At 33.5% G+C, this 27,262-nt stretch overlaps 1 protein-coding gene across 1 annotated transcript in view; it reads right to left on the reverse strand.

Moving 5' to 3' along the window:
• Positions 1–27,262, reverse strand: part of LOC106673932 — a 423,722-nt gene that overhangs the window by 60,643 nt on the left and 335,817 nt on the right. The window contains exon 2 of the mRNA XM_014406324.2: positions 23,004–23,089. Within this exon, the coding sequence (XP_014261810.1) occupies positions 23,004–23,089 (86 nt within the window). The remainder of the gene's footprint in view (positions 1–23,003; positions 23,090–27,262) is intronic.

Consider the following 27,262-nt stretch of genomic DNA (forward strand, 5'->3'; position numbering starts at 1 on the left):
AAAAGTTTGGTACAAAATCTGAGATTTTTTAAAAAATGATTTTGAAGGGCGTATACTGGGTGACCGTAAGTGGTTTAAGATAACAGTTTTTTTGTCCCAGCCCAAGTAATAATTCCATAAACCAGAATAAATTGTGCTATTCCATAATAAAGTAATTTCTATTGATTTATAAACATAAAATTTATGAAAACGTTTGCTTATTCTACGAATAATTAAATCAATATGAATTTTCAGAGTTAAATTATAATTGAAAAACCACCCCAATTATTTTATTTTATTAGTTAATTCCAATAACTCACATGAGCAATAGAGTTCCATCAAGTATGTAAAAATTTTTACACTCTTCGAGCTTACCTACTCTTCTAAAAATGAAAGGAATTACAAACAATTTGTTTTTATTAGATAACAGACAATTATTCGAAAAGCTAGATTGCACCAATCATACGTCTTTTTTCATATTGATCTTGACAAAACACACCGTTTAAAACATTACCAGAAAAAATCAGATCTAGAAAGTTTACCAGATAATTCAAGTTTTAACAGATTATTTCCATTAATAATCCTTGTGGTATACCAGAAATAGTATTTAGATGGAACACTCACAGAACAAGAAACTCTAGTAATCTGAGTTTGCCTAGAAAGGTAAAAACTAGAAAGTTTCAACGGCACACCAGAAATACCCATATGGGACGTTTTTTTGCTATAACTAATAATATTATATAACTAATAATATGATATTATTACTCCTACTGCTAATACTGTAATATTATTACTACTAATACTAATAATGTAATTTTCCAAATAATTAAGATGTTTGGTTGAGATAAAAAAGTCAGTGTCACGAGCGGGATTCGAACCCAAGAGTAGGCTTGATACGCCGCTATTGTACCAATTGAGCTATTGTGTCTTCAATCCACTCGGACACTAACTTCTATTTGAAAAATGGCAAAAAGGAGGGAAAATTCAAAAGGTGGGGTTGAGTTGGGAGTTAATGTCCTAGTGGATCGAAGTCACGATAGCTCAAGTGGCAGAGTAAGCGGCGTATCAAGCTGAAGGTCGTGGGTTCGAATCCCGCTTGTGACACTGACTTTTTTATATCAACTAAAAACCTTAATTAATTGAAAAATATTAATTGGTCAACTTGGTCAATTTGGTCACCACGAAAACTAGTGAATCTAATAATATAATATTATTACTTATTACATCTATTATATTTAATGGTCTATTGACCAAATTACTTCTTACAATTAATTAATCTTTTTATGTAAGGTTTTGGTTGAAATGAAAAAGCTTGTGCGACGAGCGGGATTCGAACCCACGACCTTCGGCTCATTACTCCGTTGCTCTACCATTTGTTACGTCGATCACCTCGGACACTAACTTCCCACTCAATTTACAACCTTTCGAATTTTTACTTCTTTTTGCCATTATCATTACTAATACTAATACTATAATATAATTAATAATATTATTTGTTAATCTGGTATTTCATAACTGAAAAAGAACCACTTTAATAAAAAAGAAGGCTTGGACAGAGTAATGAAAATGCTATGAACTTAGGCAAGAGACAAGCAAGACAATTACAAAAATCCTCATACAAAAGTAAAAACAGTAACATCAAGACGTGCTCCAATAAAAGCCCCATTAAAAAATTGGACTAGTAACAGATGACCAATGTCGACTATGTCTGTAGTTGTAACAGAGCATATCTACCAGTTAAAAGGATAAAATATCTGATATCAGTAATGCAATCCGTGAGCAATGACCACCTCGATACCATTCCCATAAAAAAATTCTTTACTTCATTAAAAATGAAAATCTTCTTGTAAAAAACGTAAGAATAGATTAAAAATTTATGTGAAAAGGGGGAAATTCCTTTGATTCTAAAAGGGAATGAAGGGGGAAAAAAAGATTCTCTTTTTTAATCAACAGGATTCACAAGCAGGCACGGAAAATAAATCGTTCGATGAGAACTGGCATCTATGTAAAAAGGACGTGTAGATTAGACAAAGGAGTACAAGAATCCTCTTGAAAATTGCTGAAATGCAACATTTCCCTTACAGGGGAAGTGTTTCGAAACTTACAACAAGAACTTGGAGAATGCCCTTGTAGCCGCTATAAAAGCACCGGTTTATTATACTGTACAGAAAGTGGCTCACAATAGCCCTTGAACGCGCGCGGGCTAAACTAATTCCATCCATAATATAAAGCCTCAAAATCTATTTTTTTTACTATTACAACGGATAACACAAGAAAAATGTTTAAATTTTCTGCGTGAACATAAAAGCGTTTAGTTAAAAAAAACCGTTTTTTTTTATAAACATCGCTTTTAGGCATGAACTTATTTAAATAATTATTAACGAAATATAACATACTTCTATAATTTCAACAAAAGGATTACTGGAAGACAACCGTAACCGAACCAGGATTTTGGTTGGATTCCTGACAGGGCACTGCCACTTAAGAAGGTACATGCACCCGATAAGCGTACAGTCAGATACTGCGTGCAAGAGGAGGAAACCGCAGAACAGATTTTATTTTTATGCGAAGGTATAGACCGTAGGTGCAAGTTCTTGCAACTAGGACAATAAAAACGATCCTAGGAGCCGCTGGCACAGCTGTGAAGGCTGGTTAATAACCTGAAGCTGGCCAATGAATTGTAAATAAAAGGGGAGCACAATTTCAGGTCGAGGTGCAGTAGGCCTTGTGGCCGCCTCTTTTATCCCTATGCCTATCTGTATATAATTTCAGCTAAGTCATGAACATCTAATGCTCCTGTTTACGCCGTAAGGATTACTCGGGATAAGATTTCGGAAAACCCCTCGCCATGTTTCCGGCCTTGTTCCGGCCAGATCGAGGCTTGAATTCGTTGTGTCGTCGTCTTTAGGAATTGTAATTATAAGTCGTGATCCAGCTTAAAGTTTATTTTATTTCGTTTATTGTCTTCATTTTATGAATTTATCGTCATCGCTCCGGTTGGTGAAGTTCCTGAGACATCTAAGTGGTGAAGGTCCTATCCCGACTTTCCTGTCTTTTCCGACCATTTTCCTCCTTGCATCCCCCTTTACCTCAGTTGAGGTAGCTGGAATATCGTCACCGGAGGTGAGTGTTTTTTTCCCTTTTTATTTTATAATTCATTTTATTTTAGTTTAATTTTAAACCCATACAGTCCACTTGATCAGACATTTTGGTCCTCCGGGCCGGATTGGAATCAGTTGGGTTGTCGAATTAATTTTCCTTAAATTGATTAATTTAATTTAATTTAATTCATTCATTTTCGTTCGTTCGGCGAGTTCGTGATCTTCGTAATCTTGGGTCGGTACGTTGGTTCTAACAATTAAAAAAAATGGAGAAGTCCAAACCAGAAAACGTACTAAAAATACTAACCGCTAAAAGAGAAAAGTTGTTGCTTAGGGTAGAGATTGTATGAGTTCGGAAGAAAAATTGACGAAAGCAAAAACCGGAGCTTTTTTCAGAATGCCTACTCACTGCATGATTCCACTGTAAACGAACTGGAAGAAGTTGAATTTCGGATGAATGAAGTTTCCTTACAATTAAACAAGGATTTTATTCCAAAATTCACCGACTTGTCGGAAATGCTAGAACTTATTGCATCAATTACTAAGCAAAATGTCAACAAGTCCGGACATGAAGGCACAAGTTTAGTGTCCAAGTCCGAGCCGGTAGAACGACTGAAGCGACTGGAACTCCCTTACTTTGATGGTACACCACAGGATTGGCCGGTTTTTTGTGAATTGTTCACCACTTTGGTCCACAAGAATGTCGACTACTCGGACTTGGAAAAAGTGACCTATTTAGTATCGAGATTCCGGGGCCCAGCCTTAAAGTTTATTTTATTTCGTTTATTGTCTTCATTTTATGAATTTATCGTCATCGCTCCGGTTGGTGAAGTTCCTGAGACATCTGCGTGGTGAAGGTCCCCGTCCCGACTTTCCTTTCTTTTCCGACCATTTTCCTCCTTGCATCCCCCTTTACCTCAGTTGAGGTAGCTGGACTATCGTCACCGGAGGTGAGTGTTTTTTTTCCTTTTTATTTTATAATTCATTTTAGTTTAATTTTAAACCCATACAGTCCACTTGATCAGACAGCTCCTAATGTATATCTTCTTTCCGTCCAATTAAGAAATGCAAAGTAAAAGTCCTGCATTTGAAAAAAATTCTATGACTATTTGGATCATAGAAAGCCATATGGAAATTATTTACGATTGTAATATATTTACATACATATGACCTTTCAGGATTTCTAGGGTGGTGTAGGTTCTTTTTTTTAGATGGCCCGGCTGAATTTATCTTGAATCAATGACGCTATAAAAAAGTATGTATTTAATGTTTTTTTAGTTTTCATATTTTTACCTTTTTTGGATAAAAATTATACTCAGGCCCAGTTCAACTTCAAAGTTTCAAATACGACCCTATACATTGTGTCCCGAGCAATTTCCCAAACGTTGAACAAAAATTCACAATTTAATTACCACAAAAAGATAGTATGTTCTTCTGAATTGTTATATATAAAAACCAGATGGATTTGCTGATAAACTCATAACAGCATAATTTTGTTTATCATCTGCACAGACAAAAGTCAGAGCGGTTTTATAAAAGGTAAACATAAAACGTTTAATGAAATTTTTCATCCTTCTAAATTTGAGTTTGTAAAAAATAAATCTTTTAAATGAGTGACAGTCAATTAAGATGAGAGTGGCAGGAAACTCTGTCGTTAAGATGCTCGTTAAATTTCTACTTACTAAACTAATCTCGACGCTTTTCCCAATTACTAAAATTGGAAATTAATATTTTTTAAAAATAATATAACTAGTAAGATCAGCCTGATTTATACATCATAAGTATAGCACATAGGTCGGAAAACTTTTTTAGAAGGAGGCAAAATCGTAAACGATATCAGGTTCGATGGGCCAGGTTGAAACTTGGGTGAATATATTTTTTATATGTCCAAAATAAAATAAAAACACGTTTTTGTCAGGACGGAATATTTTTGCATTTATGCACAACATTTCTGGTGCTTTAAAAAATTTATAAACTAATTGAATGTGGAAGATTTTTACTAATGTGAAAAATTAAATTCCTATTTTAACCTGTGTAGATATTTTACATAATTTTCAAGTTTTTCATCTCAGAAAATGTCTTTTCACACACATTGTCACCAGAATCACTGAATTGCAGAATCACATAATATTTATTACAGGCACAATTTATATTGTTTATAAACGTCGTTGACTTAAATGTACTACTTTCTAATTAATAATATTTTCACAAATTCATTCGCGTTATACAACGGATTTGGGTCCCCATTTAGCCAATATATGTTTTTATTTTTAATTCGCACTTTAAATACATGTCGAGAATTAAAGGTTTACTATCGCATTAGTCTTCCAAAGATCATGGCGTGTGAAAAAGTGGAATGTGGAAAAATGGCTATTTTAGCCATTTGAATGGAAGGCACTAGCTCGTAAACATGATTCCATCGTTATCCTTGGCCCTAATTTTGATTTTTGTGACACCTGTGCACTTAAAACCAACCTCCATTCTTTAATTATATCGGTTAGAGAATCCCTAAGAGAGGAGTTTGTGGCAAGAACCATGATGTCCCAACATCAAACACTATACAGGGAACTAAATGTAAAGTGTGCAAGTTGCTTGAAAAAAAGCAACATTTAGATCTTCTATCTATCAAATGGTTGGTGAAGTTAAGAGGCGAGTAGATTAACATGAACTACAAACCATACCAAGTTTCTGAACGAGAAGAATATCCGCCTTTGTTACTTGAAAGCAAGAGAGGACATTTTCCATTTTATGGCCTTGTTCTTTCTGAATATAGAAGATTATTCTTCGGGTATTTGTACGAAAAGGAATTTTAAGTTTGTTGGATGGATCCAATTGGGCTGCACTGGAGGAATACACCAGGAGATGGGAAGTTGATGTCCGGGTAGATCGAAGTCACGACAGCTCAAGTGGTAGAGCAGCGGAGTATTTAGCTGAAGGTCGTGGGTTCGAATCCCGCTCGTGACATTTTGATTTATAATTTTATTTTTTTTATTGTAAAAAAGGAAAATTTTAGTTTTAAATTTACAAAAACAAGTTAGGAGATGTTTATCTAAAAAGGGAAATTTTTTAAAATTTATTTAAATTTAGTACATTATAATGTGACTAATTATTATAATAAGACTTTATATTTGTTCATATATAATTCATCTCAATATTAAACCGATTGTTTCGTGATCATTTAACTTCAATATTTGTTCTTTTTTTCTATTTTAAAACTTGGTAAAAAATTTCAACAATAAAAAAATTCATAAACTTCATTTATTTTATCATTAAATTCACTAATTTCGTGGTCCGCTTGACCAATTAATATATTACAATTAATTAAAGTTTTTAGTTGAGATAAAAAAGTCAATGGCACGAGCGGGATTCGAACCCACGATCTTCGGCTTGATACGACGCTGCTCTACCACTTGAGCTGTCGTGACCTCGATCCACTCGGACACCAACTTCCCACCCGAGGGACCTGAGTTCGAATCCCGCTGGTGACACTGACTTTTTCATTTTAGCCAATACCTTACATAAAAATTTAATTATTTGAAGGAAGTTATTTGGTCAATCGGTCCACAAAATATAATGGATTAAAAATTATAACGAAAAAAAAGAATTAAACTTAAAAAAGAATTAACTGAATAAGAAAACTAATTACATTAAAGAATAAAATAAAAATTAATAAGAATGATTATTCGGAGATCGTGAGGTGCGGTGTTGTGTTACGTAGGTTTTAGAAAAACATTTTCTTTATCGTGCCAACGTTTCGGTCTTTATTGTAATCATCTTCAGAGCCTGGGATTTATAAACATTGCTTAAATTTTACAAATACATCTAGGGTGAAAAAATGAATTTATACAATTCCCTTTTATATATATAATTATTTATACTTCCCATCTCAACCGCACCTTTTTATTTTTCCCATTTTTCAAATCCAACCCGATTACACGACATTTGAAAAATGGCAAAAAGGAGGGAAAATTAAAAAGGTGCGGTTGAGATGGGAAGTTGGTGTCCGAGTGGATCGAGGTCAAGATAGCTCAAGTGGTAGAGCAGCGGCGTATCTAGCCGAAGATCGTGGGTTCGAATCCCGCTCGTGCCATTGACTTTTTTATCTCAACTAAAAACCTTAATTAATTGTAATTTATTTATTTTGGGGAAATTGTTAGTAAATAAAATTCACAAACAATTACAATTTTTTCCTGTAACCATGTTGTGATAATGAGAGAGTGTTAAAATTGTCATGTATCCTTTTTCAAATTTTCAAAGATTTTTTATAAAACAGATGTTATTAGGTCGATTGCATTCAACTATCGCGACTTTTTTTTCACTATTTTTTTTGTGGTGTTATTTAACAAAGTTTGAGACATTCAGGAAACTCCCTCAATAAATTTCTCAAGTGGCAGGGAGGTTTGGTTATGGATGGCTAGGGTGTATATAATCTTTTATACATGTTACTACATTGGTGGACATTTCATAAATATGTTGCATTTAATTTTTTTGAAATTTGCAAATATAGTCTTTACCGTTTGAGATATAAAAGAGTTAAAAATTTCAAGCCACTTGTTTTACAATATTGTTCTGTTTTTACTGTATTGACATGTTTTCTTTCAACGTAATACGTAAACATGGTTTAATTATTTGCTTCAGTAAAATGAAAACTATGCAGAATAAAGAGGATATTTCATGAAGGAGAGAGTTCATATGGTTCAAATCTTTCTAACGCTTCCAGCAATTCGAGAAAGGCCCGCGAATTCCTTAAACCGTAAGTAATGCCTGACAGTGAGAATGTCCGTGGGTGGAGAAGGATGTGCCGGATATATTGAATGTGACCTTAAATGTGGGAAGAGACAAAGAAGGTGAGATATTGGGGGTTGTTGGGCTTGTCAATAGTGGCCGCTTTCGCCCCCGCCCTAACAAAACCCTGAGGGACCGGACCGCAAAATTACAAATACATTCCCCAAAGATCCCCCTCACCCCCACAGGAGAGGCCCGACAACTTCCTTCCCTTCCTGATATATTTTTAATACAAACCCCACCGACGGCCTTACTACAGGCACACAAGCTGACGTCGACTTCATAATTTCGAGAATGAACGTTACATCCGATATATTTTTCCAATTGAGGTTTTCTTCAAATCAAAGAGAAATAGCAGAACATTTCATGTTATTCATTGATTTCGCATTAGACCAAAAATACCCATGTTTTACACAAAAATAATACATTGCGATTGTAACTTTCCATACTTAAAACATAATTTTTATAATTATTAAGTACCTTTTGGAAAAACGTGTAAAATATTAAAATAATTTAAAAGACAAGATGAATTTACTATTTTATTAAATGAAATACCCACAACTTTGTCTAAACAATGATTTCTAATCAATTATAAAAAATAACTGCAAAGGTTAAGTTCTTTAAATAATTCATGACAATTCAGAAAAATAGATAGATAGATAAAGGTCTTTATTGATTTTTCATACAATACACAATCAGAAATATTATACTTAACGGTTTTATAATATTTATGCAAAGTTCGGTTAAGTTGAAAAAATAATGTCACGTGCGGGATTCAAACCAACGACCACCGGGTGGGTTCGAATCCCGCTTGCTACACTAATTTTTCAGAGTTGTTTATTTGTAAAGTTTATAACGTTGATTTCATAAAGTCCGCTATTTCTCCCCACCATTGAGACTAATAGAAAAACATACAACTAGTTTGAAAGGAGATAGATCTGACCGGCTCATTCTTGTTGAAGAAAAGGCGAGAAGAAAAACGTGGCCCGTATTAAGTTTTAAAATGGATTATAAAGTGCCATCAGTTTATGTTTTTGGATTTTAACTTAAAATTTTAAAGTATTTTTCTTATTCTTATTGTAAGCATTAATCTTTTTATAATTTGTGATTGGGAATTTCTATTTTTTTAATGTAATTTGTGATTAAGCATTGATCTTTTTTTTAAATAATTTATCATTACAATATATTTAGTTTAGAAGATAAAGTTTTTTTGTTCTATTTATTCATGATTCACTGAGGTACGATCCTCTGACTATAAAAAAGTCAAAATAATCACTACAAATAGTGGGAGCAGAGCGTGGTTTTTCTTTGTTTGCCGAACGATTTTCATTTTTTCCTTTTTTTTCTTTGTTTGCCTATTTATAACGTTGATTTCATAAAGCCCGCTATTTCTCCCCACCATTGAGACTAATAGAAAAACATAGAACTAGTTTGAGAGGAGATAGGGCTGACTGGCTCATTCTTGTTGAAGAAACGGTGAGATGAAAAACGTGGCCCGTATTAAGTTTTAAAATTGATTATAAAGTGTCATCAGTTTATATTTTTTGATTTTAACTTAAAATTGTAAAGTATTTTTCTTATTCTTATTGTAAGCATTAATCTTTTTATAATTTGTGATTGGGAATTTCTTTTTTTTTAAATGTAATTTGTGATTAAGCATTGATCTTTTTTTTATAATTTATTATTACAATATATTTAGTTTAGAAGATAAAGTCTTTTAGTTTTATTTATTCATGATTCACTGAGGTACGATCCTCCGACTATAAAAAAGTCAAAATAATCACTACAAATAGTGGTAGCAGAGCGTGGTTTTTCTTTGTATCCCGAACGATTTTCATTTTTTCCTTTTTTTCTTTGTATGCCTTGGGAGTATTTATAACGTTGATTTCATAAAGCCCGCTATTTCTCCCCACCATTGAGACTAATAGAAAAACATAGAACTAGTGTGAGAGGAGATAGAACTGACCGGCTCATTCTTGTTGAAGAAAAGGTGAGAAGAAAAACGTGGCCCGTATTAAGTTTTAAAATTGATTATAAAGTGTCATCAGTTAATGTTTTTTGATTTTAATTTAGTTAAAGGTACATTGTACACAACACACACAGTAAGTGTTTCTGTTTGTGCATGCACAAGAATTTTGGTTAATTTTTCCTTTTAGTATTTTTCTTATTCTTATTGTAAGCATTAATCTTTTTATAATTTGTGATTGGGAATTTATTTTTTAAATGTAATTTGTGATTAAGCATTTATCGTTTTTTATAATTTATTATTACAATATATTTAGTTGAGAAGATAACGTTTTTTGTTCTATTTATTCATGATTCACTGAGGTACGATCCTCCGACTATAAAAAAGTCAAAATAATCACTACAAGTTATACAGGGTGAATTGCTACTCGTGCTACAAACTTCTCCAGTAGATTCTTCACCCTAAAATGAACAAAAAAGTTCATATTGTCCATGGTCCGATTCTCNTTGAGAATCGGACCATGGACAATATGAACTTTTTTGTTCATTTTAGGGTGAAGAATCTACTGGAGAAGTTTGTAGCACGAGTAGCAATTCACCCTGTATAAAACCAAAATAATTGGATTTTTTAACATAGTAATTTAGTGAGTGGTCAATCAAATAAACTACCCGCCAATTTTCCTTTTTCCTTCTATAAATAATTTTTTTATATTAATAATATATTCATATTAGTAATCTTTTATATATTAATAATATAGTTTTATAATAATGTATATACAGGGTGTTCGCTACTCGTGTTATAAAATTTTCCCGTAGATTCTACATTCAATATGGAACCAAAAAGTCCTAATTAACTCCATTACAGTTCGTGGTCCGATTGACCAATTAACATTTTTCAATTAATTAATATTTGTGAATGGTATTGGTTGAGATAAAAAAATCAGCGTCACGAGCGGGATTCGAACCCACGACCTTGGCTAAATACACCGCTACTCTAACCACTTGAGCTATCGTGTCCTCGATCCTCGATATATATATATATATATATATATATATATATTTTAAAAAAGTTAAATATGCCGAAAGTGAAATTTCATAAATAGTGAGTGTCTACCTTCTAAACCCCCAAAAATATTAATGCAAGACAACTGTCCAAGTAGGAAAAAAATAACATAGAAATATAGACTATTTGCTCAATGTATATTATGTACAGATAGCAATAAATAAAATAAATATATATAAATAAAAGAAATATAGAAATAAAGCATTTAGAGTGTAAGTAAGATGCAAGGTTATGAAATAGCAATTCGTTGTTTCCCAGGATGAGGCGAAAAACTTAATTTTCCTTCTATCTTAGAAGGCTTAAAATAAGAAATGACATCTATTACTTTTGGCTTTGTTGCTTCTGAAAATGTCTCCTTCGAATTTATTTATCACTCAAATTGAAATGATTGAATATTAGAGAGAAAAGAAAATGTATATGTACATCGTGATTTGAATAAGAATTGATGAAAACTTCATATTTGATAGTGCTTGTAATCATGATTTTATGACAATAATAATTGTTAAAGTTAATGTTTATAAAAATTATTTTTTTAGGCCTACTGTCGCTTTGTTGTCTACTGCAAGTTACCACGGGAAGGCTTATGATTCTAGTCAGTCTGTCTTTGTAGATCATCCGGGGGACGAAATTTAACTCAATATCACGTTATTTCTCCAAGTTTTATTTTTACTTATTCGCAACGCAAAAACACGTATTTTTCTTCATTTTCAACGGTTGGACGGTTGGATTGATTAAGATCGAGCGAGGACCCAGGAATCTGTTTTCAGAGGCAGAAAGGCCAAGTCTAGCCAATGCTTAGGACTGAGGGGGCGGTAGAACGACGTCGAAAATTGTGTTTTATTTAGTGACCGTTAATTAATGATTAATTGGAGATCTTGTGTGGTGTAGGTGTAGAAAAAAATTTATTGTGCTAACGTGTTGATCTGTGTTCATTTCTCACTAATAATTTCAACATAAAGACATCCGTGACACACTTTGAGTGAGTACAAATACTTTGATTAAACCTAAAATTTCTACTTTGTGTACATAACTGTATAAATTAATTTTCACATCTTCCATGCGTCACACTGTGTGAAACAATCCTTAATTCCGTTGTATTTAGTGGTTTATTGACCAAATTACTTTTTTTCTAAATAAATTTTTTATGTAAGGTTTTTGGTTGAAATAAAAAAGTCAGTGCCACGAACGGGATTCGAACCCACGAACTTCGGCTCAATACACCGCTGCTCTTAAGCGGCCCATAGACGATCAATATTATTGCACAATATTTTGGGTTGTGCAATTTAATTGATCGTGTGTAGACGATATTGAAAGTTTGTGCAATACATTGCATGATTAACGAAAAGTTGAAAATGTTGGCATTATTGCGCAATATCAGTTAGTTTGTGAAGTATCAACTAGTGCACAAAATATTGCACAAACTTCAATATCGTCTTCAAGCTATTCAAGTTTATTGTACAATATTATTGAACGTTAAGGGGCAACCGTCAAATTATTGTGCAATCTATATTGTACAATTATATTGACCGTCTATGGGCCGCTTAACCACTTGAGGTATCGTGAATTCAAAATCAGAACGTAGAGAACAAAAAGGGCTAGTTAAGGATTCTGTCTGTGTTCAGATTTTGTCTGTTATAATAGTTTGTTATATGTGCTATTTTTTATTGAATATGAAATGACAAAAAGCGAGACAAAAATACCTATACATGTTGATGAAAGAAAACAATTTTAAACCCTGACAGAGAATCTAGCTCTGAGGAAGGTGAAATAAAACACCGAACGTTTGGCGAGGTTTAAAACCAGATCATTCATTGGACCACATTCCCGATCCTAGGAAATATATTGCTGAATGTAAACAATGTTTGTAAATCCCTGGCTCTGAAGTTGATCAAAATAAAGATCGAAACGTTGGCCGAATAACAAAATGTTTTTTTAAACCTCACACAAGACCGCATCTAACCATCTCCAAATAATCCAAGGAGGAAAGGTAATTATTGAAATATTATTTTGGTTTTTTCATTTCAACTGGCTTTACGGCTCAAAACATCTTCCATCACAATAGTTATCATCATCAATATACTTAAATTTTCAAAATTTAGATTTTTTTACAAGGATTATCCTGTTTTAAAAACGGATATTAATAAAATCTTTTTTCTATATTGCTCAATTTTATTAATCATAAAAGTTGTGTAAATTGAATGGAAAAATAAGAAGGCGATAAGTAAAACGAAGGGGCTTAAGTTCTATTTTGAAAAGAGTGAAAAGAGAATCAAAGTGAAAGGGTCCAGAATAAAACCTCTATAAGTTGAATTATCTTATCCTCTTATTTGACGTGGTGGGACACCTGCTCCAGCAAAAAGCCTCTCGTTTTGATTGCGCTGAATTCCCTTTCGACAGGACTTTAGAATAGGGGCGTTTCATTTAACGTAAAACGAAGTAATACGTCTTTTCTTCTAATCAGATTTTAAGAGTGGCTTTTATTAAAAGAAACGAAAGAGGAAATAAAAAAGATTATTTCCTTTCCGTTTTACTCTCCCCCCTATAGGTCAGAAGAGCGTGGGATGCGTTTAGGAAATAATAAAACTCGCCCTGGGCAAATGGCAATAAACTCAGTTTTACGAGACGAACCAGACTGGGACACGTTTGTAAAATATTGCTTTCCTGCTAATAAGTCAATAACAAAAACAATATAGTAAGAACAATTTTATTTAGGTCAATAAACAAGATATTAATTATATTGTTATTAATTGGCTACAAAAATATGCCTTTATTACTATAACAATTGCAAATTTTAAGTCGTACATAAAAAACGTTAAAATTATATTCAAACCAAAAATAGAGGGAATAAATAACATAGGCAAAGCCTTAGGGATGGAACCGCGGACTGTACTCGACCTGGGCTACCCATTATCCCATATCCATTTGAGCGAAAAATTATGAAATAATTGTCTCTTCTAAAAATGGACTAGTCTAAGATACAATTGTACTTATAACTATGTGCTTTTGAAAATGTCTAGACGTTTCGGTTTTTGAGTAATGATATCTAAACAAAAAGTAATGAGGTAAGGAAAACCACGAGGAAACAGTAGAATCAGGATTCAGGAACTCTTTAAGGACGTTATCAGTTGTATAATATTATCAGTGGGATGACAGAGGTAAAGCAATTCCTGATATATATATATATANGTTGGCACGATAAAGAAAATGTTTTTCTGAAACCTACATCACACCAGACCGCATCTCACGATTTCTGAATAATTATCGATTAACGGTCACTAATCACCACACAAATAAATATACCCTGCGATTTTGTTGTGGCAGTTCTCTCGCATCACCAGTATATAAATTTAAACCGAAGGAAATTTTATATCCTTTTATAAACGTGCGCCCATAAATTAAAATTCTCGGAAAGCCAATTATTACAGGATTTCCAATTAAATTTAAATACAGTGACATGTCATTATACATAAAATGTCTCAATTTTAGCTAAAAATATAAATAAAATTGTTATTGGCTTTTCCTGTTATTTTTCTTTATATACATTTATGAAATGATTTGATACCTCATATTTATGATGGTTATATAATTTATTATCATATTTATTGTAAGCTTTATAGGTAAGTGACTAAAAAAATATTATTTGTTATTGAACCTACTTTCTTTGCTAGTTCTTCTGTAACAGAGATATGTCTAGTTAGGTCCTAAGTTTTTGACAGGTTTTGGCGAAAAATGGATAATCTGTTGACCACAACTTGGTGTGTTAACCCCAAACCCCAAAAGTGAAATTGCTAAAGTCTCTAATGGCAACAATCCAAAATATTCCGTCAAATTCTAAAAATGACTCACACATCCCATTTATAATCTAAGTTTCATTTCAACCACACAACTTTTATTCAACTTAAAAATTTTCCCAAAAGATTAAAACGAATGTGACATCAAAACCATATATATATAAAAATTCGTAAAGTGTCCGTTAGAGTTCTTGGTCCGATTGACCAAATAACTTTGTTCAATTAATTAATCTTTATGTAAAGTATTATTTGAAATGAAAAAGTCAGTGTCAGCTAACAGAGCGGGATTCGAACCTACGACCTTCGGTTAAATACTCCGGTGCTCTACCACTTGAGCTGTCGTGACTTCGATCCACTCGTGACACTGACATTTTTTTATTTCAACCTTCCATAAAAATTAACTGAAAAAAATTTATTTTGGGCAATCGGACCACGAACTCTAATCGATTTAATAAGTAAATTGAAGTATATCTTCACTAAAGCTCTCCGTGGCCATTTCATTTGTCGACATAGATTACACGACATTTGAAAAATGGCAAAAAAGAAGGGAAAATGCGAAAGGGTGGATTGAGATTGGAAGTTGATCGAAGTCACGATAGTTCAAGTCGTAGAGCAGCGGCGCATTTAGCCGAAGGTCGTAGGTTCGAATCCCGCTCATGACATTGACTTTTTCATTTCAAGTAATTCCTTACATAAAGATTAATTAATTGAAAAAAGTTATTTGGTCAATCGGACCAAGAACTCTAATGGACTCTTTACGAATTTTTATATATATGGTCGTGGGTTCAAATCCCACACGTAATACCGACTTTTTTATCTCAACCAATACCTTCCATAAAAATGAATTAATTGAAATTCGTAAAGAGGTTTAAGGGTATGCAACTCCTCTTAAAATTGACACAAAAGGATTACGAACAGATTTGTTAAATACAATCGTCGTGAAATGAGATGAAAAACTTTAGGATCCCCATCTGTATTCTTCAGCTGGAGGCAGCAGTGGAACAAGAGCGTTGGGCTTAGCTGTCAAGATATACGAACAGTTTGAAAGATTTATTTTTACCAAATGTTGATAAAGGGTACTTTGTCATAAAGAAAAAAGATCCTCGTTTCGTTGACAACCTAATCATGACGGGCAGCGTTAGATGTCCGCTCTTCCAAATTAGAATGGGCCCGTCCCCAATTGAATTCGGTGGGGGACGGGTAAGCAACTGAGACGGGCAAAAGTTGTTAATGGAAGGGAATGAACTCGGAGAAAATCACTGGAATGGGTTACGGGGGTTGGCACCCTTTATCACTTTACGGAGTTAAAACTTCCCTTTCCTAATGTAGCCATAATTCAATCTTTCGTCAAATAACCTTGTCCAGACGGGCAATGTTTATTTGCGGTCGTCGTCAGTCCATGCGGTTCAACCTGGCTGACCGCAACCTTTAACTCTCCTGGGAACAGAATTATTCAATAAACCGATAAACGCTTTGTAGGACGATGAAAAAACGAATGTTGATGTGGGAAAAATCCAACTTTCAATTTTCATCCGTAAGCCTTTGAAAATAAACCTGCGTTAAAAAAATAAGAAGGAAACCCTATGATAATTTTTTAAAATATATTTATTACAATCATTAACCTTATTTACATTTTGTATTGGGTAGAATTCACAAAAAACATGGATCATGTGTCATGAAGGGAATTGACAAGCAGGGGTTCTCCAGTTCTCCCAACTATGCTGCTCATAAAAAAAACCAATCACCAGGTTTTTGCACGAAATAATGTCCCTCTTTGAAAATGCATATTTTCTCAACCTTTTTAAGTCACAGATCTGCCTTATTTAGCGTTTTATTTTTTACCGTAATTTCCAATTGAGCTATGGAGCCAGAAAATCGTCCCGAGCGGCGCCCTAAAGCAATCGATAGGAAATTTTAATAAGCTTTCATTTTTCTATTTATAAAAATTTCTAAACTTTCCATAAATAACTTTCCATAAATCCTTTAAGAATTTCTAGAGGTTTTATTTAATTATTACACTATAATTTTTTTTATTTCTTACAAACATACCACAATTTATAATGTTCTAATGGCAACCATATTCTCTTTACGTTTGAACAACACTGCCCATCAAAAAATGAAAAAACTGACCACCTGGTTTTTGCAGGAAAAATGGCAAACTTTAGAAATGCATATTTTATCAGTGTTTTGAGTCGCAGACCTGAGCTAGGTCTCATATTTTTAAAAATTTTTATTCTGAACGAGATGGTTTTTAAATGTCTTCTTAGCTTCAGTCATTTATCTGTAAATTCAAAATTACACGAATTAATTACACGTTAATTTTCTGCTCTATTTACTGAAACTTCCAATTGAGCTATGGAGCCAGGAAATCCTGCTACAGCAATCGATGGGAAATTTTAATAAGCTTTCAATTTTCGAGTTATTCGCCTTTTTTTACGTGCTCATGGAAAAAAACCAGTCATTCTCTCTCCTGATTTTCAAGAATGGATAAATTTTGGACGTCATGTTTTCGCAAATTTTCCCTTTACAGCTTTTGTTTCGAGAACTTTTTCATAAAGTGAACAGGGAAGCGACAATTCTTTCTATTTCTTACTTTGACCTTTTGGGATGCGGAATGCTTCTGCTTCGATAACCACTTGTTTACCTCAAGGAAATTCAACTTTTTCTTCCTATTTCACAGGTATTGTGACAGTTCAGATTCGAATACCGTATTGAAACAGTAGTTTTATGTACCGTAAAATCGGGAGAGTTAGTGACCAATGAAGGCTTATTAAAATTTAAAAAGCTCCAAAAATTTCCTGGCCGCACAGCTCAATTTGAAGTTTCAGTAAAAAGTGCAGAAAATTAATCTGTTCCCGAATTTTTGAATTTACTTATGAATGACTGAAGCTAGGAAAACATTTAAAAAGCCATCTTGTAGAGAGTAAAATTTTCTAAAATATGAGACCAGGCGCAGGTCTGTGATTAAAAAGTTGAGAAAATGAGCATTTCTAAAGTTGGCCATTTTTCCTGCAAAAACCAGGTGGTCAGTTCACACCTGAAAGGACATGGTTGCCGATTGAACATTATAAATTGTGGTATGTTTGTAAGAAATAAAAAAATTATATAGTGTAATAATTAAATAAAACCTCAAGGATAATGCAGAAATTCTTAAAGGTTTAATCGTTATTTATGAAAAGTTTAGAAATATTTAAAGAGTAAAAATTCGTGATATTATGAGATCTCTTGGTTATTTTTAATTAGATATAAGTTTTCTTGAAAATATTGAGTAACAAGTAGAGAGTAAAAAAATACTTGCAAATCGTAGAATTTACTCTCATTCGAATAATTCCACAGCATAAAAAACTATAACCATGATCCTAGAAAAATGCCTGCTTAAAAATATTTTCCACCAGGTTGTCGGTTTGTTTTAGTGGGCAATGTACATACGCCGTTTGGTACGTCGCGATCATTTCCTGTTCAGTCATCTGGGATTTTCAAACAGTTTCTATTGGATTGGGCAAGTCTATCGCAGTGAGAGCAGAGTATTTTGCAAAATAGAAAATATTTTGGGGATTATTGTTTGCAAGAAAGGGACTTTGAGGTAATTATGAAGGTGTTACTGTGGTCGTAGTAAGGAGCATTGACTGTGATTCTGAGGATTGTGTATTGAAAGTATTGTATTGCCTGGTTGTTGAAAGGTTTAGCTGTGCCTCACAGTTTTAGTCCATATGTCCAAAGTGGTTTTAGTGTTACCTTGTAGATTGTCAGTTTGTTTATAGTTGATACCTGTTAGATTGAGTGACTGCAGGATGCAGAGTAGACCGAAACTTTTTTTAATGCCTGTCGTTTTACTCGTGTGTACTCCAGGTTAGTCTTGAATTTATATGGAACTCGAGGTAGCGAACGCGGTACTTTTTGGGGGAATTGAGTTATTTTTACCTTCCGAAACAAAACCTATCATCCAATATTTCTCAATAAAATTCTTGATGGAAGGTGCGTGCTATAGTGAATCGATTGAGCAGGGCAGCAGAGAGGACCGTCGGGTACTTTAACTGGAAAATAAGTGTGAACAGAAGTAAGTCTGAAGTCCATAATCTTCACGAAAAAGGCGCCCAATCGTAGACCTTAAATTCACCTTAATGGTGGAGAAATTAACTGGTCCCTCTCAATGAGGTACCTCGGCGTTCGGCTAGATGGTAAATTAACGTTTACAGCCCATATCAATGAACTAATACAAAAAGGAAAAACACATGTAAAAATAATAACAGTAATTTATTTAGAAATCGTAAGATGCGGTCTGGTGTGATGTAGGTTTCAGAAAAACATTTTCTTTATCGTGCCAACGTTTCGATCTTTATTGAGCCCTGAAGATGATCTCAATAAAGATCGAAACGTTGGCACGATAAAGAAAATGTTTTTCTGAAACCTACATCACACCAGACCCCATCTCACGATTTCTAAATAAATATCGATTAACGGTCACTAATCACCACACATAATCACAGTAAGTTGTTTTCCAACTATCCGGATTTCGAGCCCTTAGCTCATCGTCAGGTTGAAGGATTTCCTGAAATGTCCTCTTGTCCTCTTTCATGTCGAGAGACGTAGAAATCCTTCAATCTGATGATGAGCTGAAGGGCTCGAAATCCGTATCGTTGCAAAACAACTTACTGTGAGTAGGAACTATCTTTTTAAAAAGGATTGAACACCGCACTCACTCCATCATTCATCATTTCTTGTAAGGCCAGTGTTGACATTTGCATGCGCTGCTTGGGGATTAACTTTGAACAATAATTATAACAAGCTGCAAAGAACTCAAAATAAGTTCCTAAGGTTATGCACTAACTGCCCATTAGAAACCAAGATAGATGAACTACATACAAACTCCGGAGTGCAATTTCTGCGCGAGTTCTTAGAAACCAATTGTCACATTTTTTTGATAAATGTCCTGGTAACGCCATAAGATTAGTTCAAGATATTGGACAAAAACGTGCACCCAGAGCCAAACCCAAAACACTATGGGACGTCAAGGCGAGGCTTAAATTTATTAACGCCTAACTTCGTTATTTAAATAATTAATTTTATTTGTTTGTATATAATTAATTTATTCATGTAGTTATGTACCTATTTATTATTACCTATTTATTCTAAGGTTTGTTATAAATATATGTAGGTATGTGCGCATATATGTGCATATGTATTATTACGTATTATGTACGTATATTTATTATTTATTTAATTTATGAAATACACTAGGGACTCATACATAGCATATTATTCATAGAGTACACTCGTATCACAACAAATGTTAGTCATAGGGTTTTTTTTATGTTTCCCCAGCATTGCAATATACAGGGTGAGTCATTTTTTGACGCATCATTGGAAAATCAACGGGGATGTGTTTAAATCTGATTCGAGGATTATTTCCTTTGATGAATACGTTAATAAAAGAAAGTAAGTCAATTTCCGGTGCACCATAGGAAAATCAACGTTGGTGCGTCTAATTACGACTCGGCACATTTTATTTTGTTAGTCTCATACCAAACAATATGCGAGTCACTTTTCGACGCACCATTCGTTACAAATCAGTTTTAGTAGCTTGGAAGGAAAATAAACAAAACCAATATTATTCAAACACAATGTAAAACCTAAAAAAAAAAATCTTCACAAATAATTTGATTAAGGTTTAAGAGTATTTTTTTTTCGTCCGATCATCGTTTTACGATAGACTAGGCTACTGTGTTGCAGGAAATGGAGGTCTGTTTGAACAATTATTATAATGATGTTGAACATTTTTGGTTTGCTAACAAAGGAGATTGTTATATTTATTTAATTTTTTTACTTTACCAGAAAAGAGGAGATTGTTATATTTATTTAATTTTTTTTTTACTTACCAGAAAAAAGGAGATTGTTACATTTATTTAATTTTTTTATTTTACCGCAAAAAAGGAGATTGTTATATTTATTTAATTTTTTTACTTTTTACCAGAAAAAAGGAGATTGTTATATTTATTTAATTTTTTTACTTTACCAGAAAAGAGGAGATTGTTATATTTATTTAATTTTTTTTACTTACCAGAAAAAAGGAGATTGTTACATTTATTTAATTTTTTTATTTTACCAGAAAAAAGGAGATTGTTACATTTATTTAATTTTTTTATTTTACCGCAAAAAAGGAGATTGTTATATTTATTTAATTTTTTTACTTTTTACCAGAAAAAAGGAGATTGTTATATTTATTTAATTTTTCTCTTATACCATAATCAAATTAATTTGTGAAGAATTTTTTTTAAATGTGTACATTGTGTTTGAATAATGTTTTAATAATATTGGTTTTGTTTATTTTCCTTCCAACCTACTAAAACTCATTTGAACGAATGGTGAGCCTATATTTTGGTACGAGACTAACAAAATAAAATCTGCCGAGTCATAATTAGACGCAGCAACGTTGATTTTCCTATGGTGCACCGAAAATTGACTCACTTTCTTTTATTAACGTATTAATCAAAGGAAATAAGCCTGGAATCAGATTTAAACGCACCCACGTTGATTTTCCAATGTTGCGTCAAAAAATGATTCACCCTGTGTATGACTACCAATGACAACAAGTTGCCAATAAATTGCGTGTTGAATAAAGGTATTCTGGGGTCACTTTGCATACAATTGCATTTGTTTTTTAAAATAAAAGAAAAAAAAATAAAATTCTTGTTCCTAAGTACGCTACTTTTGTTCTATCACGACTCACGTCATACACACGAATGAAAAACTGAAGTTAAAAAGAGGCTTAAGACTGCTATATAATTTAATATAAAAAAAATCGAACGAATCGATAAAAACAAGCCAGTTCAAGTAGAACTATGGGTCACCGCTAGATTTTCCAACATCCAAAGATCAGTCTTTACAATTCAAAGTCTTCTAAACTCATGTCAACTCTTCCTACTACGTTTTCAGCACAAAAAACTAATTCCCCCCAAATTGTCACTTTCCTTCATTGCAACCTGCCTGATCCATGTCCAGCGTAACCCACCTTTACAACCAGTCAGGTGACTGAAGCAGAAATAGCCCAGGGCCTTCCTAAGCCACGATATTGAACTATTGAGAAAAACTGGAAGAGCAACAATGATTTTAGCTTCCAACATGATTGTAGCGAAAATGTAGTTTGTACAGATTTAAAAAATAAAATTGTTTATAGAAAAAATATAGAGAACATCGATAAAAATGTATTAAATTTAACCATTAAATTCACCAATTTCGTGGTCCGCTTGACCAATTAATACATTACGATTAATCAAGGTTTTTAGTTCAGATAAAATAGTCAATGGCACGAGCGGGATTCGAACCCACGATCTTCGGCTTGATACGCCGCTGCTCTACCACTTGAGCTATCGTGACCTCGATCCACTCGAACACCAACTTCCCATCTCAAAAATGGCAAAAAGGAGGGAAAATTCAAACGGTGCGGTTGAGATGGAAAGTTGGTGTTCGAGTGGATGAGGGTCACGATAGCTCAAGTGGTAGAGCAGCGTGGTATCAAGCCGAAGATCGTGGGTTCGAATCCATTGACTTTTTTATCTCAACTAAAAACCTCGATTAATTAAATTTAACGTTTGATACTAAATAAGTCACATTGTTTGATGAAAAATAATTTTCATGGTGTTTTGTCAGCACACGTCATATTTATTTGAGCAATTTTTGAATCATTGGATTCGAAATAAATCTCATAAGATAAAAAGATCGGTCGGACGTTTTCACAAACGACTCGATGAACCAAATATTTTAAAGGATTGGAAGCATTCAGTGCCCTTTAAGGTTCATTTGATCTGGTCGTTCGACGTTTACCAGTGATGTCCCCTGCGGTGACAGTCAAATAACCATTCTGCAGAGCATGATTTGTCTAACTGTCCAATTATAGGGGTGACCTACCGAAGTCGACTCTAATTTCCGAGAACCCCTACCCCCGTCCTACTAAAACCTATTTCATGACCTGGAATATAATTTTAGAACTCGATTATAATGGATTCAATCGTGCTATAGGCAAATACGATTTCTCAAGCCCGGATAGAAACCGGTACAAATAAACTTTCCGTAGCATTACACTTTTATCTTTTTCTTTTATAATTAGTATTGTAGTATATTCAAACCAGAAGACGAACTTTTTGGTGTTTAACGGCTCATACAAATTGCCCGCTGGTCTAACTTCTTCCTTGAACAATTTACTTTTGCTCAAGTGCTCTTCCACTTGCAAAGTTTAATTTAATGTCTTTGAAAAACAAATAAAACTGAAATGCACAGCATATTCAACTGATGTTTTAATTTTTTTTTTCTAAATTGGCTTACCTGTTGAGAGTGAAGGTAAGTGATTCCCATCACGGTGCAAGGCTCAGCATCGCTCGTGTTGGTCACTTGAATCGGTAGGCCACACACTGCAAGAAAAAACCATACATTGAGTTTTTATTAATTTTTGATAAAGATTTATCACAGAAATTTATCAGAGAATCGAATCACAAAAAAATTATTTATACAATATTAGGACTAAGGTGTGGTGTTTAGTGACCGTTAGACAATAGTTATTCGGAGATCGTGAGGTGCGGTCTGGGGTGACGTAGGTTTTAGAAAAAACATTTTTTTTCATCGTGCGAACGTTTCGATCTTTATTGAGCCCTGAAAATGATCTCAATAAAGCTCGAAACGTTGCACGACAGAGAAAATGTTTTTCTAAAACCTACGTCACACCAGACTGCATCTCACGATTTCCGAATAATCAATTTGTTCATTTGATATTATCAAACGCAAAACTTCATTTGATATGCTCAGCAATATCGATAGAATAAATCTCTTTTATCCTATTTAACATCAATTTAACTGATTAAGTCAATTGAATTTTAGAAAAAAAACTCTATCCCGGAAATAAGGTATATTAATAAATTTATCTCATTGAAGACAAAACATTTTAAATTATAGAACTTTTTTTCTGAACAAGTTATTAAGCAATGAATTTTTTTTTACTGTTATTACTCTTAGTACGTAATATTGATCAGGTATAAAATTGTTGTTTCTGCAGATTTACGCGCTAATAGATATAAAAATTGAAACAATTCACGTCGTTATCGCAGGTTTTTACACGGAGGAGATGTTTTTAATTGCCTTCATAACTCCTCAAGGTAAGGGCGATCCATTCTCTGTAGCCGTAAAATACGGCCTTTTTTAAGGTACGTCGTGGGAATAATAATTGTAAACGTGAGAATTATGAATTAAAACCCTTACTCTCTTAGATACGAGGAAAGGCCGAATGATTTATGACAAGAATGGCCGATTTAATTGACCTTGCGAACTAATTAAAAGTAATTCGACTACCAGCTTGCATTGGCCTTATTGATTTTTTTCTATGCAAAATCACTGATACAGCAGACAAATCTTTTTACCTAAACGCATCGCATGAAAATCAAGTTTTATTTTCCCATGGATGTGTTAGTATGTTTTACCATTTTTTTAAAAGATATATTAGCAGAACGTCGGTAGAAAGAGAAAAGTTGTTTATCTCAGGGTGAGGGTTAAAGATAAAAAAACAAGAATAGCTGACCGTCTCGCGTGCAAAGTTCTAAATCGTGCCGAACCCGCCGTCGTTCTCATTTCTGAATTAGAACCCTCGTGTAGTCCTTGTATAAATAGCCGGGTATAATTTTCAACTGGGTAGAAATCTGAAAAGTTTAATTTTCAAGTGCTATTGTCTGAAAGCTACTGAATTCGCAAGGTAAAAAGAACTGCAACTAAGAATATCACTTTCCCTGTGTATGTGACCTAATTAAAAACGATATAGATAAACAACAGTATCCACGAACAAGAACTTAGCTGTAATACCTTCTAATTAGCCGAGGCGAACTTTAGGAATATTAATTCCCGAGAGAACAACGGAACAGCACCGATTTGCAACAGTGATTATGGGAGGAGAACCGAGACGCTTCTGGCAAAAAGCTAGATGCGTCCTGAACAATCAACTGTTGAATGGAATATGTCCTTTATCAACATCACCCCACTTTCTAAGTTCTGTTATTCTGCCAAATAGCTGACTAAAATAACCTTCTTTCTTCTAAAAAAAACCCGTTGTTTTACTCGCATTAAATTACTACTTAATCACTGGAGATTTTGTATGAACGAACTTAAAATAATTTGGCTTACGATCCATATTTTATACAACAACATAAGAAGTAAAGTGCGTTGGTAGCAGTTCTGGGTTCGGGTCCCGGCAAAGCCCATGGCTTTTTTTTTTATTGATAATGGTATGAACAATGAAAAGTTTGACTCCTCCACGAAACGGTAGTTGGAATTTAGATCGTTTTGGATAACGTGAACTACTTACTAGCAAGTTGACCTGTATATATTCTCATAATGTTTGGGGTCTTAAAATCATGAACTTTTCATAAATTAAATCCACTATTTTCTTGTTCCGCTTGACCAATTAAACATTACAATTAATTAAGGTTTTTAGTTGAGATGAAAAAAAGTTAATGGCACGAGAGGGATTCCAACCCACGACCTTCGGCTAGATACGCCGCTGCTTTACCACCTGACCTATCGTGACCTCGATCCACTCGGACATCAACTCCCCATCTCAACCCCACCTTATGAGTTTTGAAAATGGCAAAAGGAGGGAAAACTCATAAGGTGGGGTTGAGATGGGGAGTTGATGTCCGAGTGGATCGAGGTCACGATAGCTCAGGNATACCCCCCCCCCAAATTTGAACACACATATACGAATTGTCACATGGCTAATATGCATAGTTCATAACGCAAAAAAAAGAAAAAAAGAAAAAAGATCTGTCTGTTTAACTATCTATGTCTATATCTCACATTACATATATATTTCGCCCCCACATATCTATCTATCAATACCCATATATAGATATAGGTTGATAGTAGATATGTTGATAGAGATATATAGATATTTAGACAGAGAGATAAATAGATGGATGAATCAATGGATGGATGGATAGATAAATAGGCCTAACGACCATAGTGGACACTTACTGCGACCGGGGTAGACAAGTGGTTAGCGTGTCCGACTCGTATCTACCAAGTAGTTGGTAGGATCTTTAGGGTCACCCTTTATGTAGATTATTGTGAGAATACCTTTAGACCACTCTCGGCAAGGTTTCAGTTTCATGTGTTTGTTGAAAACCTGCCCTCCAAGCATACAACATTGCTCTGTGAAAACTCCTTAAAAAATTCTTAAGCTATACCATCTGATTCCGGGGCAGGATTATTTTTCGAATGGGCGATAGTCTGTACTAGGTCAGCATATGATATATGCCAGCAATAATCTTAATTTTTTCATATTTTTATAATTTCTGATTTAAAGCTATATCAAAAGTAAGCGTCCTCACTATTATTTTTTTTACATCTTTGACTGGAAAAACACCATATAATAGTCAACTCCGAGATAATTGAAGTGTCCCGGTCAGCAAGAACACATTAGCAAATATATACTTTTTTTCTGTAATATGAAAAATTAACAGCAGTGTTTTTTATAAAAATAATGATCGTTAATGAAAATAATATTACTGAAAGACAAATAAATCTAATTTGTTCAAAAAGAAAAGGGGTGAAAGAGAAATAATTAATTGCGTTGCTTCATTGAAGCATTGTTTTCACTTGTCAGAGAGACTGGGATTCATTTCTTAGCAAATTAATGGCAGCGAGAAAAAAAATATTGTTGAAAGTATTGTTTTTACAATAAAGTTCAACAGAGATAAATATTTATTTTTATGATAACATTTTTTTATAACATGTTTTTGTATGCAAAAATAATTTTAAATTTTTTAACGTAGTTATGCAATGTATAGGGTTAGTAAAATGAGTCCGCAGCGCTTTTAGATGATAAATTATAAAATAATTTCAAATTCTTTCAAAAACAGTCAATAGTAATTTTGTTCTTGTTGCCACCTTCCGTATAATTTTGTAATTCCCTCAACCCAAAATTTTTTTTTTATTGTTGGGCGATGAGCTTCTTAGTGTATTTTCTGCAGTTTTCAAGTCTGATGTAAAGTAAGAACCGGCAGAATAGAGTTTAGCAAAGACGGAATAACTAAAACTCTGAAAGTATTAACTGTTTTTTTGGACAGAAAGTCATACAGTAGAAATGATAGAAATGATAAATGATGGAGCGAGTGTGGTGTTCAATCCTTTTTAATAAGATAGTTCCTACTCACAGTAAGTTGTTTTGCAACGATCCGGATTTCGAGCCTTTTAGCTCATCATCAGGTTGAAGGACTTCTACAACCACGTCTCTCGACNCTATTTCTATTAGGTTGTTTATTATGGACAGTTTTAGGTCTAAAAAGTTCAACCAACCATTTTTGCCAATTTCCAATGTAAAATTTATATTACGGTGTAGAGAATTAATTAGTTGGAGGAATTCTTTGAGAGCCTCTAATGTTCCCGACCATATGCATAAAATATCGTCTACATAGCGTTTCCAGAAATGAACAGATTTAATTAATTTGTTCTTTGATTTGAAAAGATTTTTTCAAAATTATCCATGAATATTTCAGCACAAAGTGGAGATAATGGAGACCCCATTGGTAACCCTTTCATTTCGT

The sequence above is a fragment of the Cimex lectularius genome, unplaced genomic scaffold, assembly GCF_000648675.2.
Source record: "Cimex lectularius strain Harlan isolate CLEC.00 unplaced genomic scaffold, Clec_2.1 scaffold15, whole genome shotgun sequence".
NCBI classification, from domain to species: domain Eukaryota; kingdom Metazoa; phylum Arthropoda; class Insecta; order Hemiptera; family Cimicidae; genus Cimex; species Cimex lectularius.